General features: G+C 35.1%; 1 protein-coding gene across 1 annotated transcript in view; it reads right to left on the bottom strand.

Moving 5' to 3' along the window:
• Window positions 1-17950, bottom strand: part of LOC131946596 (BRCA1-A complex subunit Abraxas 1) — a 40675-nt gene that overhangs the window by 9528 nt on the left and 13197 nt on the right. The window contains exons 2-4 of the mRNA XM_059307477.1: window positions 11758-11848; window positions 11563-11666; window positions 930-1132 (exon numbers count right to left, since the gene is read on the bottom strand). Coding sequence (XP_059163460.1) covers window positions 930-1132; window positions 11563-11666; window positions 11758-11848 — 398 coding nt within the window. The remainder of the gene's footprint in view (window positions 1-929; window positions 1133-11562; window positions 11667-11757; window positions 11849-17950) is intronic.

Below are 17950 nucleotides of genomic sequence, written 5' to 3'. Positions count from 1 at the left end.
TTTTTTGGTAGCTTTACTAGATATCCCAGTTTTCATACCCAGAATGAAGAGTCATCAATTCTTGCAATTACCCTCCCAATACAAAGTTCTAAGGTCTTTCTTTTTCTGTTGGTCCTAGCGACAAAAATCTGACTATTTCATTATTGATCCCCAAAATTGATTATTTCATTTTTGATCGCCCTAATTAAAAAATTTTTGTTAACAAAATATGTGAAGAGCCTCTCTACAGACTATACTGCAGCTTTTTAACCCCTTAATGCAGACTGTCGCCAAAAGTTCTCCATACATTGCTGAACAGGATGACGACGTTGCCAAAAATATTGCGGACAGAGAGATGTGCGCACATGGGCTTTTATATATTAGGATGTGTATCAAACAACAAAAATGCAACACAAAATACATGCAAATGGAAAATTTTCATGGGAAACTACTCTAATAGTTTTTTTAAAAGTGGCCAGTTTTTATTTACAAAGACTTGTCTCAAACATCTTTGTTTAAATTTTGTTCCAGGATATTTTCCATTGTTTTGGCCAATGATTGTTATATTATCTGTTTATATAATATTTTGTAAAATAAAAAATAAATATACCTTTTTCAATATTCATAAGTTACCTCTCATTACTAGATCCGTCCTAATTGATTATGCTAAAACTAAAACGATAAGATTACCCAAATAATTTTTTTTAATAAGTAACTGAAAACTGATTAAGTACAATTTTCAAGGTTTGCTGATGAAATTCCAGGTTTTAATACTTTTAGGGTGAAATTCAAGGCTTTTCTGATGCTTTGAATTGTTGTTTTTTAAAATTCAATGCTTTTTTATGAATTCAAGGTCCATTATGGACATTGCATAAAGAATTTATTGTATTTAAAATAAATGTTTGTTTAACTATAAATAGTGAAAAAATAAATTAAATACATCTACATACCTATCAAGGAGTTGTAAAAAGCCATGACTGCAAATATGTGTTGAAATATTTTGTGAATAAGTTGACGTAGACAAGAAGAAGATAAATTCATCAGGGTGAGTTATGTACTTCTCCAGGCTAAGAAGTTTCTTATGAAGACTTACTTCTCTTAATGAAGGTTTTGATGTAGATTGGTGCCGAAAGCTATACCACCCAACTAAATTCTGTAGATAAAATGTGGAGTAAACTTTATTAGTATTTTAATAACTATTTTTATACCGAATTTCAAATTCTAAAAGTTTAGCGATCTTTACTTAGTTGGAGTAGTGGTCCTCAATTATTGTTGAAATCAATAACTCTAAGACAAAATATCTTAAAAGAACTAAATTATTTTCTTTAAAGATAATAATGCATCATACAGAAAGATAGGAAAAAGATAGGAAAAAAAGCCACAGGAAAAAAAAACCTCAGAGGTAAAAAAGTCACAGGAAAAAAGTCACAAATGTGTATTTGCATGGAATTTGTTAATACATTTATGTATTAAATATTCAGAAAGTGCAAATCAACTTTCGATTAACTAAATGTAATGTAGTGTGCGTAGGTTCTATAGGTATAGATATATTTATGAGACACGTCAAATATTTAGTATGTAGGTTTTAATTTCATTTTACATATAACATTTAATAGAATTTAACAGATTGTTCCAACCTTCTCAGTTTTCATTGTGTTTTAAATACTAACTTTAAATTGGCGTGAAATAGCATGAGGACGTAGTTCATCTGACTTGCTGCCCTCAACTCAATAGTTCAACCACCTTTACTGCCCACATTTACCACGCTAATTACATAAAAAAGCATAGGATCAAAACAGAAAGCCCACATGGTACAAAGACTGTCATTGACGCAAAACATTCACACACAATACGGACGGACAAGGCAGACTGAGGAGAAGCTGACAAAGGAAAGGCCTACGGAGAAAAAACATGCAAAACACAATAATGTGGCTAAATTTCGTTTACAATTAATTTTTCTACTGTGTATTTAACTAAATACGCAATGATAATTTTGGTTGCTGTGTAAATTATCTTATAGAATTTTTACTTATCATTGTTATAAACTCTAAGGCCTTGAAAGTTTTTTAAATATGCTACCAAAAAAAAAAAAACACCCACATTAATACACCCAAAATTTTACAATTCTCAAAAATAAAATTAGAAATATTTCTTAAAAGATTTTTGTGACTTTTTTCTGTGACTTTATTTGTGAATTTTTTTCCTTTGTGACTTTTTTTCAGAAATTTTTCTTCCTTTGTGCCTTTTTTTCTGTGACTCCTAGCAAAAAACAACAACTTTTTTCTGTTTTTTTCCCTGTGACTCCCCCCCCCCCCCAACCCTATTCCACCCCTGGTGAACACCGCCAGTAATCAATTAGCTGTTGTGCAATGCTGGACGTGTCTCAAAATGTGTTCATTATATGTTAAGAGCCTTGCAACTGCAGAACAGGTAAAAATAAACCGGGAGTGATCTCCCCTAAACTTTCTCGAATATCTATAATATAGGCGGCCAAGTAGTGTGTCAGTCCTTCTGTCATCGCTATAGATTTTGAAACCATAAAAGTAAAAATCGCACCATGCAGTGCTTTTCAGTGCATCACAGTGTCTTACTATAAGCAATAGCATAGGGTTTGTTTATACAAGGACATTAAGTTATTTTATAGTCGCCACTGTTTTTACTCTTTTGCATAGCATAAAGGAAATATTAAATACATGCACATTCCTAAAACATATTAAAAGGATCAATGTCAAATATCATTTTTGTTAAATTTCTTGAAATAACAGTAGGGTAGAAAAATCTAATTAAAATGTTTAGTAATTTTGACAAGGGAGGTAATTTAAAAATAATTCAACTCACGCTAAAAATGTGAATGTAAAATCTCCAAGACGGAATAATTGTTTGAATAATATAATTAGCAAAATGTGAATGCAAATTATGCAGACGTGTAATAGTACATTATTGTTGGAATATTATAATTAGCATTGAATGATTAAAGGCTATCTTTCATTTATTTTAATCACTGAACGTACTGTTTACTAATTATAATTTTTAATCAACTATTCCCCATTATTATATAAAGTCATTATCGGAAATCGCTCAAAAGTTGATACGGATCTACGATTTTGATAAAATACTTATATATAAAATTTCATTAACCTAGCTGTAACGGTACTCAAGTTATCGTGTTTACACACACACAGACAAGATTGCAAAATTATGTTTTTTCGTATCAGTGAGGTATAGAACGTCGAGATTTGTAAAAATCTCGATTTTTTTTTTTTTGCACAATTACAAAACTTTCTTCATACTTCGAATATACAAGAAAGTAAAAATTGAACTTTTAGGAATTGAAGATCCTTATATTTGTGTTGACATAAAAAATACAGTAATATATAGATGATTTACATCTAGTTAGTATAGATTTTAGATTCTCTAGTTAAGTAAAAGATTTAGTAGCAATAGATCTAGTAGATCTACACTACAGTAACAAACATGAGACCACTTTAAAAAAAACCCTAATAAAACTACTAATCTACTTCTGAGGTAAAAACCACTGTTGTTCTTAGATCTCAACCAATCTGGGTAGCATGTTATGTAAGTTATGACCCCCATGGTCCAGCAGGGAAGTGATCAGACACATACTGATGTTTTTCCCTAAAAATTTCTCACCTCCGTGATACTTGATATCCAGCCCCCACTTGTTTTTAGGGGTCATCCATAAATGACGTCACGCTTTTTTTGACGATTTTTACCTCTCCCCCCCTCCATCACACATCGTCACAAAAAGCCAGACCTAAAATGACGTCACAACTCAGTCTACAACCCCCCCCCCTCAAAATTGCGGTTGAATTTTTCTTAAAACATCTATATTTTTCCAAAATCTTGTCTGAACTCTGTCGAAATAGAGTATTTTAATCAATTCCTATTACAATTTATTAAAACAGTTTTCTAAAACGCGAAATAAAGTCTAAAATTAGTTTTCTAACATTGCTTTTTTATACTGCAAAAGTGGCACGTCACAAAATTACGGACCCCCCTCCCCCCTATGAATTTGACGTCATGTTATGTAATTTTTGACCATCATGGTCCAGCAGGGAGAACAATGGGGAAATCAGTATCACTGATCTGCTTCTAAATTTAAACTCAGTCCAGTATCAGATACATATTACTGTAGTTGGACACATAGTTTGTAGGCCTAAGTAATTAATTGAAGCCTTCTACGACAAAAATATTAACTATTTGCTAGTACTAGTATAAAGTTTTAAAATTTAATTTAAGTTGCAGATTCTAGATCTAAGTATAGTCATACAAATAATTTCAGATAATTGTGTTTGCTAAATAAAATGCTTAGAATCTGAGCTACATTCTAGATCTTAGAGACAAATACATTTTTTATTATGAGGCCTATTTATTATTGGTGTATTTTTAATCGAAAATAGATCTAAATTTTGAATTTAAATTTTAATTAAATTAGTAGATTCTTGATTCTATGTCGATGTAATGAAGCCAGTCACTCTGAATCTGGATCGAATTTAGTTTACAAAATGATTAGATTTAGAGCTAGATTCTAAATAAAATAAATATTCCAATGAATGTTATTATTACTCTTGACCTTGGTCTACTGCATTAGTATTTGTGAAGGCAGAGCATATTTGTTTTATTGTGTTGTCTTTTGTTAATTAAAATGAAGTTTATTGTTTACTCTCCCTACCAAAAACAAAAGGTCGAGAATATATTCACAGTTTCTTTGCCGCTGCTTCACTCACACCACTTTGATAAATATTGGCTACAAATTGACAGCGTCTATTTTCTGTTGACTGCTAATCTCTATCACCTTGGTTTAATATAACTCTTGGCAGTTGAAATTAAGGAATTCCTTTAGATCTGTCACTTCGAGTATCACAACATTTCGCAGCACAGATCACCATTTTGAATGTGGATTCTACACCGCAATGGCGAATGTTTACATACATAATGTTCCGTGAGGGCATACTTAAGGACTTTATTGTTGTAACAAGCCTTTGTTTTATTTAGTCATTTTTATATGTTAAGAGACACACTTGATTACCCTTACAGGCGTGTCAGTGTGTTCACAATATATAATTGGTGGCCCTGGACTGATGTGTTTTCATGAGTCATGTATTTAGTCAGGCCAGTTCTCGTTAATGTGTACAGTGACTTAGATCTTACTACTGATAGCCAAAGGTTATACTAGACCATGGGTTCCCAAACTGAGGGTCACGACCCCCTAGGGGGTCACCAACTGGTAGACTAATCCAAACAAAATTTCACTATACAATTATTTTTTTAAAAAGTTTTTAATGATGTCTTGAAGTTTGAATAATTTCATATTAAACAATCAAATAAAGAGCCTTTCCTATAAATATATACTTTTCTAATTTTTATTTTATTATTTATTCCAATTTAGGTTTTTTCATGTGAAATCTCATGATTTTTTTTTACCCCGCTGACGTTTTAAAAATATTAACAGAGTACTGAAGTTTTCAGATAACTCTTAAGTCATTTTGATAGGAGTCATTCGGAACACACCAAAAAGATATGGAGTTCTTAAGGAGGCATGAGACTAGTTGCAAACATCACAGACTTGGTTGAACAGACAGTTTTCACCAATGCAACAGCATTAGTGCAGGCAACGTATAAAGTCACATTAGAGAAAATCTCATCAAACCCTGCATGTTGAAGATGCAACAAATACATCTATCATCTATCTAATACTACTATTCACCAGCAAATAGCATCGCGAGGGACTTACTTTTTATAAAAGGGGGGGTCGCCTTTCAAAAATGTTAAGGAACCTGTGTATAAGACTGAGGCAGACATGCCTACCGTCCCACAAAGGCGGAATTGTCCTGCTGTTTTGCAAACAATAGTGTCCTGTTCTGCCGTCCCGTTTTCATCAAAGTTTGTTCCATTTTTTTTTAAATTAATAAAGAAACATAATAAATCAAATTGAAAAAAAGACATGGAAAAGCAATTATCTCCCTTTGGCAAACGTTTCCATTTTCTAGTTTACTTACAATATTACTTACAATAAGTCATCATGTGGACAATTTTGCTTCTGAATGATCTTTTTAGTATTTGCTATTGAATTGTAGATTTAAATTATGCTTTAAATAACATGTAGGGAGAAAAATACAATAAAATAATGACTAACATGCTAAGTTCTAGATCTAGATAGTAGATCTACTAGATACTGATCTATATTGTAAGTTGTAACTAGTAATGAAGAACTTGGTAATAGTAAGAACTTCTTACTAAGAAGTAACTAAGACCTTTACTAGGTAGATCTAGGTCTTAGCAGTAGCTTTTAACATATTTTATATTACATACAAAGCCTAAAATAATGTTATGTCATAGCTTTTTTATTGGGGGGGGGGGGGGTCTCAGGCTACTGGTTAGCTTTCTTTTTTTAAATGTAAGCTGACATTAAGACATTACAGTATTTAAATTTAACATAGAGACTAGTTATATATAACTAGAAGCCTACTAATGTCATTAAACTAATTTTTTAATCAATTATTTTTATTTTTGACTTAGTAAAGTAGCCTCAGCGCGTATGTTCCTCTTTTTGGCTTCAAATTCCTCTTTTTAGGCATGATTGTTCTTACTTTTGGATGAGGTCTGTCAGTCAGTCATTTGCTTAGTTAACAGTCTACCAACCACGAAAGGAAGCAAGAGAGTGATGATGCCTCTCTGATTCAATGTATTTCAACTAACATCAGAGACCAAGAGTACATTGAGGGGCATTGCACTGCAGTGCCTGGAGAGCAACAGCATGTCAGGCCCTGAAACTATAAACTAAAACAATGTTGTTTTGCAGCAGCAACCAAGCCTGGTTGTGTGTGTGTGCTGCTAAATTGTGTCCTGCTGTCAGACCATGGAGCAGTAACCTGAGTCAGCATAGTTATGAATGCTATGGTTCATTATTACACTATGTTTTATTTGCCATATCGAGTACACACTGACCAAGGCTCCCACTTTACCATGAAGGTATTATAGTCATGAAAGAGCTTTAAATAGTGCATGTCACTTCCAGGATAAGGATTGGGAGGTTTGCCTTGTGATGTTTGCATTGCAAGACGCCACCCAAGAATCAATAGGGTTTACTCCTTTTGAATTGGTGTAAGGCCACACCATTTGAGACCCACTGAAGCTGTTCAAGGGCCAGTGGATGACATTTACACCCAGCAATCACAATATCTTAAAATATGTGACTGACCTGAGGTCCCGACTCAAGAATGCCTTGGAAGCCTCCAAGTAGTTTGTGATCTCGTATTAAAAAAGTATACAAAATTAATACCAGCAGAAGACCAATGGATGAAACTTTGTACCACTGTCAAGAAGTGTTAATCCTTTTTAACACGTTTTGCTTAACTCAGCTTCGCGTTTGTTTGTTTGGTTGTTTGGATGTTTGTTGTTAAAATTGACACCGAAAATTAGCCCACTTCTGATTGCTCTAGAGACCTGAAATTTGGCATGCATGCTACTTTCGCCTAACAATTTCAGATGCAATCATAAAAACTAGCAATTAGTGACCGTAATTAGCTTAATTTAATTACGCCCCAAGGACCATAAAATTGAGGACATGATTTCTAAAGATACCGACAAGACTGGAGGCCTATTGACACAGTTACTTCGGCCCCAATCGATGTGAGCGCGCTGGCCGTGATCGTATAGTGGTTAGTACTTCGCTTTGTGGCCGCGACAACCCAGGTTCGAATCCTGGTCGCTCAAGATTTTTAGTCCGTGTATTTATAAACACTTTTTTAAAAACCACGTTTTTCATGTGTAGCAACGGACTAAAAAGGAGAAAATAAAATACTTAAAAAAAACTTTTTAAAAAACCACGTTTTTTATGTGTAGCAACGGACTAAAAAGGAGAACGGACACGGTAACACATTGTTAACGGTGACACGGTTGGTACGCTGGGCATGCTAAAATACACATAAACACGTTTTTCCTTAACTCAGCTTCGCGTTTATTTGTTTGTTTATGGGAGATTTGATCACGTGATTCGTGAGTAGATCTCCACGCCAGCAACGTAAATTACACCCTTTCTCTGTTTAAAGCGTATCGGTCGCTCAAGATTTTTTTAGTCCGTGTATTTAAAAACACTTAGTCAAGTCATACTTAATCAAGTGATTAGAAAAAGTAGAAAATAAACTATATAAAAAACTTTTTAAAAACCATGTTTTTCATGTGTAGCAACGGACTAAAAAGGAGAAAATAAAATACTTAAAAAAAACTTTTTAAAAAACCACGTTTTTCTTGTGGACTAAAAAGTAGAAAATAAATTTTCATACATTTGATGACAAAAAACGTGGGTCGGGCAGATGGGTCGGGAAATTTGATGGTGAACGTACCCACGTTTTTGTCATCAAATGTATGAAAATTTATTTTCTACTTTTTAGTCCACAAGAAAAACGTGGTTTTTTAAAAAGTTTTTTTTAAGTATTTTATTCTTAACACAGGGCACTACTTGGCTTGTAGGTACAGAGGTCCTTAAACCATAGTCGAAGGTAGGCCAACTTAATTAGAAATGTATGTTGTTGCTACTCCTTTTTTACTTTCTCGTATATATATAAAGTATAGAGAAAGTCGTGAAATCGTGAAAAAAAAAATCGAGATTTGCAACTCGACGTTTTACACCTCCCTGAGTTGGAAAAACATAGTTTTGCTATCTTGTCCGTATGTCTGTCTCTGTGTGTGTGTCTGTAAACATGATAACTTGAGTACTGTTACAGCTAGGTTGATGAAATTTCATATAGAGCAGGGGTCTCCAAATTTTTCAGTCCGAGGGCCGGATTAACTATCAAATTACAGTTCGGGAGCCAGTTTCTTCCAGACATGTCTTTGATTTTTCTGGGCAAAGTCCCTCAGCCATCACCAACAAACGATTTTTCCTTGAACAAAAAGATCTCAGCGGGCCGGATGAGAGGACTTCGCCGGCCGCATCCGGCCCGCGGGCCGTAGTTTGGAGACCCCTGATATAGAGGTTAGGTTAGCCTGTTGCCCCTCCTGGGACATAGGCCGCTGACAAGAGCTTTCCAGGCGTCTCTGTCCTGGGCTAGTCTCTCCAACTGTCCCCAGGTGTATCCAATCTTCTTGGTGTCTTTCTACCAGGTCACGTCTCCAGGACTTTCTTGTTCTGCCTCTCCTCCTCCTGCCCTGTGGATTCCAGGTGAAGGCCTGTCTTGTTATGCTGGATACAGGCTTCCTGAGTGTGTGGCCAATCCATTTCCATTTTCTCTGGAGGATCTCTACTTCAACTGGCAGTTGATTTGTCCATTGCCATAGAACATCATTTCTGATGGTTTTAGGCCAGCGAATCCGCAGGATCTTTCTGAGTTTATAAATGATTGTATTTTCTTCTTATTTATAGCAGTTATTCTCTATGTCTCAGCTCCATAGAGTAAAACAGGTTTTACTAGTGTGTTGAAGATCCGGATTTTTATTCCAAGGGTAAATCTCCAGAACCCTAAACATTTTTTAGTTGGTTGAAGACTGCTCTTGCCTTGCCCGTCCTTATTTTTATGTCTGCTTCTGTCCCACCCTGCTTATCAACAATACTTCCAAGGTAGGTGAATCTATCCACTTCTTCTAGGGCTTTTTCTGCCAGTGTTATGGGGTTGCTGTTTGAGAACTTTACCTTTCCCTCTGTGGATGTTCAGGCCCAGGCATGTAGAAAATTTAGCAACCCTGTTGGTTTTATCCTGCATTTGCTGTTGTGTGTGAGAAAGAAGGGCCAGATCGCCAGCAAAGTCCAGGTCATCCAGCTGGCTCCACATTATCCACTGTATACCGTTTCGCATTTTCTCTGTTGACATCTTCATAATCCAGTCTATGGCCAGCAGGAGCAGGAATGGTGAAAGTAGGCAACCCTGCCTTACTCCAGTCCATACTGGGAAAGCCTCTGTAGTCTGTTGGCCATGCACTCATATATAAGTATTATATCAAAATCGTAGATCTGTATCAACTTTTGAGCAATTGCAGATAACCGAAAGTGGAACTTTTTCTACTTTGAATTTTTCAAAAGCCTATAAGTTGAGTACTATTTCAGACAGATAAATGAAATTTTACATGTAACTAAAAGATCTAATTCTCTGCCTTCTGTCGAATTTTGAGTAATTTCCGTTATCGGAAGTAGTTATCTTTGAGCGGGTATTACATCATTTATTGCCAGCGGGGCACCATAAACTTTACAGAAATCTATCGGCCAAGCACTCGTTTTTCTTTTGTTCTAAAAATAAAGTGGGATAGAAGTTATTTTCCACAAAGTAAAATTTGATATCAAACTCCATATAAGGGCATGCTCATAAAAATTATGAATGGGAAGAGATTCATTAATACACTTGACCAATCATATTATAGTACAGTAAATCAAAATAATTCACGATAGGGAGGTGTGGGATGGGGACGTGTTGAGCCTCAAGCGCTGTACCCAGGATTGTGTAGTAGGCTATTATAAAAGGCAATAAACTTGTGTAAGCTACAATTTAAGTAAGGATAGACATTGTATTGAGGTGAGAAGACCGGCTAACAAACAAAACTTAATCTGGTTTGATGATAGCTGTTCTGAGAATAACACTCGATGGATAGGATGTGTAATATTTAATAGTCATTAATTTATTACCTGTAGTATACATATTTTCTGCTTACATAAAAAAGTCTGTCTAAAACTTACAACATAAATTAACGCATATTTTATTAGTCAAATGGTTCTTCCACACATAACAAAACGTTTTTTTTTTTCTGTTTTCTATAAAAGGAAATGCAATGTGCCTTTTTCCACCCTTCTTTTCACATTTTCTCAACTTTGTATTTTTACTCAAAATTCAACATTCAAATCGCTAAGGCTTTGGAACCCTTTGCCATACAAGATTGAAACATTCCACGTGCATTAAGCATTATACCATCTACAAAACTACGTTTTGTACATTAAGTTTAGTTCAATACTTTAGGAAATATTGATATTTATGTAGCAGCACCCCATAATTTGTGTACATAAATGTACGTAAAAATTTGTATTAAAAATTGAGTACGAGCTATCGCAATTAATAAACATAGAAATGTATAGTTTGGTTTGAGAAATCTACATCTTTCATCAGCTTTTAAAAATCAAAGCTGTTAGTTTTCACACCTTTTTGTAGTTTCCATGGCAACCAGTACTGCTATTGGCGGCTAAAAATTATTTTTGTCAATAGGTTAACAACTATTAACATATGAATTTATTAAACACCCATAAATGTGTTAAATAAAAAAAATTTTTTTATCCGTATAGTCTATACTTAAACACTTTGTATCACCTAGATACCTTAAACTTTACAGTATGATAAAAACAGAAAATTAGGAAATAATTTTTTGCAAGCTTGGAAAATAATTCAGGCGTTAAGGAGTTAAAATAACAATTTGAATTCTAAAATGAAATAATTTTCTTTTCTTCTTGAATAGCAACAACACATGATGGGTAAGCTAGTACATTATAAATTATATTATTAGCAAACTTAACCTGAGCTAATATGGTTAACATTTTTTTTTAAATACTTCAAGTGGTAATATAGGAGATAATTACAAACTTACTTGTTCTGTTTTAGAAAGTAGATTTATGATTTCTTGTTCTTTAAAACACCCACTCTTATCATACAGCATATTTTGCCCAAACCAAGGGATAAATGATGATACATCTGAAATTGTATACAAATTTAGTCAAAGGAAAATAAAAATATCAGTGTAAAAGGTCTACAAATTCTAGCAAACGTTTAACTTAAATCTTACAAATAAATGAGCTGACGTCAGAAGAGTAAATCTGTGAATCACTAATTTTCTTTTCAACATGTTCAGCTCTCTCTCCAACAAGAAAGCCATACTGTGGAATAAATAAGTCATCATTAACAGCACCAATATATCAAAATATATTTATATTACTGACAAAGCCAATGTGCACATCTGCTGACTTCAGGCTTTGACAATAACATATACACAAATTGTATTAATTTTTTCAGAATACAAAAATAGACTCATTGATCAAATGCTATTTTAACCCTGAACAATAAAATAATACCTTGGGGAGTTTTAATAACTAAGCTATATCAACAGTATAGGGTTATTAAGCTCAATCATTTTCATGTGTATACTGCTTTTAACATCAAATTAGTCTCTAATCACAAGAGCAAGATCATTAACTTTAAGAGAATGCCGTGTTTACATTACTGGTAAGTAGATATTTTTAATTAATTAAAGAGTTTTAATGTTCGCAGCCAAAAGTACACAATGGTAGAACTTAGAAATGTGCCACATTAAACACAACTTAACGGGTTGGTGTGAGCATAATAAGCAAAATAATTAACCCCTTCCCCCCAATTTTTTTAAGTATTGAAAGAAAAGATTAAGATAGATAAAGAATAGACTAAGGCCAAGGAGGCCCGGCTCAAAGGGTTAAATCAAAAATTCAATTGCAATTACTAAAAGGAATGTTCGGAAGCTTGATTGTTGACCACATTATCTATTAGTAGAAGATACTTGTAAATATTGTAAGTAAACAAGGAAACAGATAAGTGTGCCAAAGGGAGACATAGCTTTTCACTGCTCTTTTTTTCAATCCAATTTATTAATTATCTTTATCATTGTTTTCAAAAAGAGGAACAAACTTCGACGAAAACGGGATGGCGGAACAGGACACGATTTTTTGTAAAAATGCTAAACAATTCCACTCTTGGCCGGGCAGTAGGCCTGTCTGTAAAGTTCTTTTCTTTATAAGAGTTCATCCAAAAACTTTTCATTTATTTTTTTTTTACTTTCACTTAATTTTTTCATCACTGCTTTTTTTCCAATGCTTGACTTTGCTTTTCTCTACATGCTCTCACCACTTGTCCAACTTTTCCACACAGGCCTTTTAAAAACAAGTTAATTAAAAAGTCTAGTGACATTTATGCGCAATTTCCTTATGTTATCTAAAAATAGCTCTGACGTATAATGCTGGGGTGCGTTCAAGCTAGGAGAACGATCGGTTTGTAGGTGTTTATGTAATTTTAAAATTTGTGACCGAACGAAAGGATATTTTTGAAAACTTTCTTCGGCAATATTGTTCTAAATTATGGCAGGAATCGATTGGTAAATGTTTCAAGTCGCTAAGTGGTCTGGTTGCCGAGATATGGGCCAATAACTGCATTTTTTCGAGGTTTTTTGGCTTTTCCGTGAAATCCAGGAAGGAATTCCGGAATTTTTTTGGCCCACTATCATCCTCGTAACTTGCTTAACAAATTTGCTTTTGGAACTAGTCCTCGATATTGCTTCGTTGAGGAGGAGATACGACTTGAAGCTGCGAACACACATCCATACATTCATACATCCAGAAATGACGGGTTAATAAACGCAATTCTCCAGAATGGAAATTGCGCTAAAAACAGTGCAAGGAAGTTTTTTTTTTCCTTCCCTTACAAAATGTTATGGAAATGAGTTAGGAAAATGTCATTAAATAGCTCTGAAGCACAATAAGCTGCAATTTTTTCAGGGTGTTTCATTTCCATGAACTGTTAACCCCGCTAAACCAGCTAGCAATTTTAGCTCACTCGACAGCTTGTATCTATCTCAAAAATCTTGTTGTCAATAATTATACAAAGGACAATGGTGGTATAAAAATGTTGTTTGTAGATTAGCGGCAATCCTTAAAAGACAAAGTTACCTAGCCAACTTTTAACCCCACCCTATACTATCAACAATTGCCAGACAAATAGTACGGACCACAGCCTCACCCAGTCACTGTGATCTATCCCATGAAACAAAATATTTTTAGGACTATCTGTGAACTCCAATTAATTTTATGAAGAAAAGCGTGGGTCACTTTAGTATCTATTGGATACCTTTACTAATATTTAGGAAGAGACCTACGCTTTTCTTTATAGTTATTTAAATAGTAGTCTATAATTTATTTTCTACTTTTAGTGCATTAGTACATAAAAGCTTGTTATTAAAACGTTTTTTATGAAATTTTTGATCACCTAGTATTAGACCTGGAGTGACTTAGGGGAGGGATAGATGTGAGCCATATACCACCCAACCTGATCATTAGATTTGAGAGAACATCACTAATAAAATGCCTAACAATGGAGCCATTTTATTCAGGCTAAAATTAAAAGTGGGGTTAGTCAAGAGAGGACATAGTGAGTGTAGAGCAGAGTTCTTAACCTGAGTTCAATTGAACCCAAGGTGATCAGTGAGTGAGTCTCAGGGGTTTCTGTAGAGGTCAAGACACACACTCAACTGATATGACAGTTTAAATATGAAGTGCGAGCGCAACAGCATGACAATAGACATAGCAATAAAGTATGCCTGAGCTAGATAACATGTATCGGTGTCATATTTCTTTATCAGGGAACCCATAATAACACAACACACATACATAAAGAATCGAGACAACGCCACCTATAAAGACACCGTTGATCATGTATACAAGTGCTGTTAAGAACATGTGCAGAATGAACCAGATTTCAAAGATAGACTGAGCATACATTTTATTTCTATTTTGTGGCCAGTAGTCAACTTATGACTGTTATGTGATATCTTTCTTAATTTTTAATCTTTTCATACTATGGCTAGAAAAAAAAAGAAAGCGGTAGGAAGAATGTGTATAACAGAATGTGATGGTAGACCAGTGTTTCTTCCAGACTTTTTTCTCCACGGGGGGCACTTGAAATTTTTTTTGGGGGGGGGGGGGGGGGGGGGGGGACGACGACTAAATTTTTTGGGGGGGCACCACTGTAAAAAGTATATATTTTCTATCTATATAACTATAATTTTGGGGGGCACCACTGTAAAAAGTATATATTTTCTATCTATATAACTTCCATTTTGTGGGGTGGGTGGTAGACTTTGAGCCCCCCCCCCCCCCCCCCCAAAGAAATGCCTGAAAAAAACACTGTATTAGACAGGGGGTGTAACTGCATGCTTTGCAATGCAAAAATGAGCAATTCTAGTCTAGCACTTACAAAACTAAGAGAAGACTTCTTTAAGCTAAATGGAGAAGAAAAATCCAAGAACACAACACTTGCTAAAATTCAAGGTGAAAAGAGAGAGATTTGATGGAAGAGTCTACTGTCTGTTCTCAGATTTGTACCCATCAACAAACCAATCCTCACAGCACTGTTGGAAGCTGCTTACCTGATAACTCTTAAAACCAGTGGATAAAAGCATCCGAGGTTAAGTTATCCCAAGTTCCTCTTTCAAATGCCACCATCAGCATAAGAATAGAGGGCATGAGCAAAGAGATTTTTGCTCACATAGTTACAGATTTGACTTCAAGCCTGGAAATTCAGCCTTCAATTCAACAAGACCACTGAAGTTACCAAGATGAGTTTTTTTTATTATGAAAGTTTCTTACGACTACTAAGGCAGCCGATATGAAGAAACTTGTGGATGACTTTTTCAAAGACATCAATCTTTTGTAGGATATGTTTTCTGCAGTTGTTTTTTTTTTGGACAGAGCTCCAGTCATACTTGGAAGAAAGTTTGGTTTTGATCCTCTAGTGCAGGGGTCTCCAAACTTTTCAGCCCAAGGGCCGCATTAACTGATATTTATCAGTTCAGGCGCCAGTTTCTTCCAGGCATCTCTTTGGGATGGCAGAGCCCCCCCCCCCCCCTCCCCCTGAAGAATGCCCCCCCCCCCCCCCAACAAAATATAATGTATATAGAAATATATAAAAATTTCAAGTACCCCCCTCCCCCTGGAAAAAAAATTCTGAAAGAAACTGTCGGGGGGGCCAGACAACACACTCGATGTCCAAGTTTCGTCTCAAATTGTTCTTCACGTGTTTCATTATTGAAAATGTTTGTTCACACAGGTATGTTGTTCCAAAATTTGAAAGGTATTTTGTTTTGAATTTTCTAACAAACATTTTTTTCCATGGAAAAAAAAACTCAGCGGGCCGGATGAGAGGACTTCGCTGCCGCCAGGCATTTAGTTTGGAGACCCCTGCTCTAGTGAAAACTGAAAAGGAACAAAAACTTTACCTCCAAAACTAGGAGAAGCATTAAAAAATGGTGTGAACTATGTGTGAAACAATTCTCTGAAGCACAGAAAATTTAGTGGGCTGTGTAAAGAAATGGGGTCAGAATTCAAGGTACTTCTGTACCATTCTAAATTTCAGTGGTTATCCTGTGTACAGATGCTGAATCATGTTTTTACCATGCCTGTGGAATCAGTACTGTTTTTGCAGCTGCATCAACTTTGACAGGCAGATTACTTCAAATGTTCTGAGTTCAAGGGTGATACCTTCACAGCTCTTAAGCATTTCAGACAATTGGTACAGGTCCGTGGAATCAACATCACAGAAGCGGAAGAAAACTTGAAGGCTTTTCAATGAGGGTACCATTATGGAAATGATGAACAGAGACCGATAACTTCTCAACCTTTCTTCCCTGCTAGATGACTGAGTAAGATTGAAGATGTATCTGGAATCTGAGACATTTCTGTACCCATTGAAGTAAAGCAAGTTATTGCTTATATATAAAGTAAAAAGTAAAGTTCCCTTTTCAAACCTGACGGTCTGTAGGGCAAGTGGAGTTCACTGTTTCTGTGACCTTGGAATATGAAGAGATAGTATTGTCAGCACTATGCCCAGCCGCCTTTACTTTTCCAAACATGAGTTAGGTACCCATCAGAGTTGGGTGGACTCAGGGACGGTCTACTGACTTGAACCCGGATTCTAACTCGAGACTTTCGAGTTAGCAGTCCAGCTCTCTTCCGCTAGACCACTCCGTTCCCCATTGCTTATATGCTTACATTTTAAATTTGAAAAAAAATCACATTTCATTTTCCCTTTTAAAAAGGGTTTTGGTGAAAGCACATGTCTATAAACCAATTTTTACTATAGTTCATGCATTTACATGACTAAATATATTTGTTTAGTACTTTCGAGATTAATTAAAAGTTACGACCTAATTTAAATAGACTAGGTGAACCAGGTGTTAAAGAAAAGATTCATACAATTTTATTAGAATTGATAATGAAAGGAATGTGAAACTAGAACTGGTCCATAAAACAATTTAAATGATAGTTGCATTCTATATAATGCTACTTATAATAGATCAGATGCATTAAACATAATTAATACATAAAATCTAGAATATACGAGTAGTGACCTAAGTTTACTGATTACTCTATTTACACGGTTGTCAAATAATTTTATAAAACTATATCTAAGATACAAAGCCAATCAAAAATGTTGTAAAATTTAAGTTTTTGCTTAAATCTATATTGAAATTGTTTATTATTAATGTTGGCAAGTATTCCATTGAAATAGTAACTTGGTTGCTCAGGAAAGGGGCTTAGGTGGTTGGGTGCTAGTTACAAACACCATTTTACAACTACCCAAGGGGTTAACCTAAGATGTTAGGGACGAGCATACCAGGAATCTTCCAGCCATAAATTACAACACAGGCTGACCTGTAAAGGCCACTATCCAACCACCTGTGCCAGGCAGTGTCATCTCTCATTAGGCCACGTTTAATAGCCTAGTCTCCAGGGCTTTAATTGTACACCGCACGGTGTTGAATCCAATCAGCAGTGTGGACGGCCAGACCCTAGCTTTCCCACAGGTCAGCGCTGGCCAGTCAATAAACTGCCAACCACCATTGTGTAGATAAAGGGTTAAAGTAAAAACCTACTATTTTTATTACCAAAAACAATTAATTGACATCTTCTTTTTCTAGGGTGTCACTTGAGATTTTAAACTTCATTATTGTTCAAGATGACTTAAACAATTAAAAACTACATTTACTTACCTTTAAGTTGATACCAATTTTATTTATCAAATTAAATCGGTACCCTCGAAAACAGGTTTGGCTACGGTGATAAGACTGATACTCAGTGATACGGTCGGTTAGTTTTTAAGGAGTGTAGTTGTGACGCAACTCCGCCATTGTCTGGTCCCAAGTCCAGAATGGGAAAGGAGGAGGGTTTTGGGTTTGGGCT

This window comes from Physella acuta, unplaced genomic scaffold (assembly GCF_028476545.2).
Source record: "Physella acuta isolate Inbredline_101_S28 unplaced genomic scaffold, ASM2847654v3 ptg000565l, whole genome shotgun sequence".
Classification (NCBI taxonomy): Eukaryota; Metazoa; Mollusca; class Gastropoda; family Physidae; genus Physella; species Physella acuta.
This window is presented reverse-complemented; position numbering and strand designations above follow the sequence as displayed.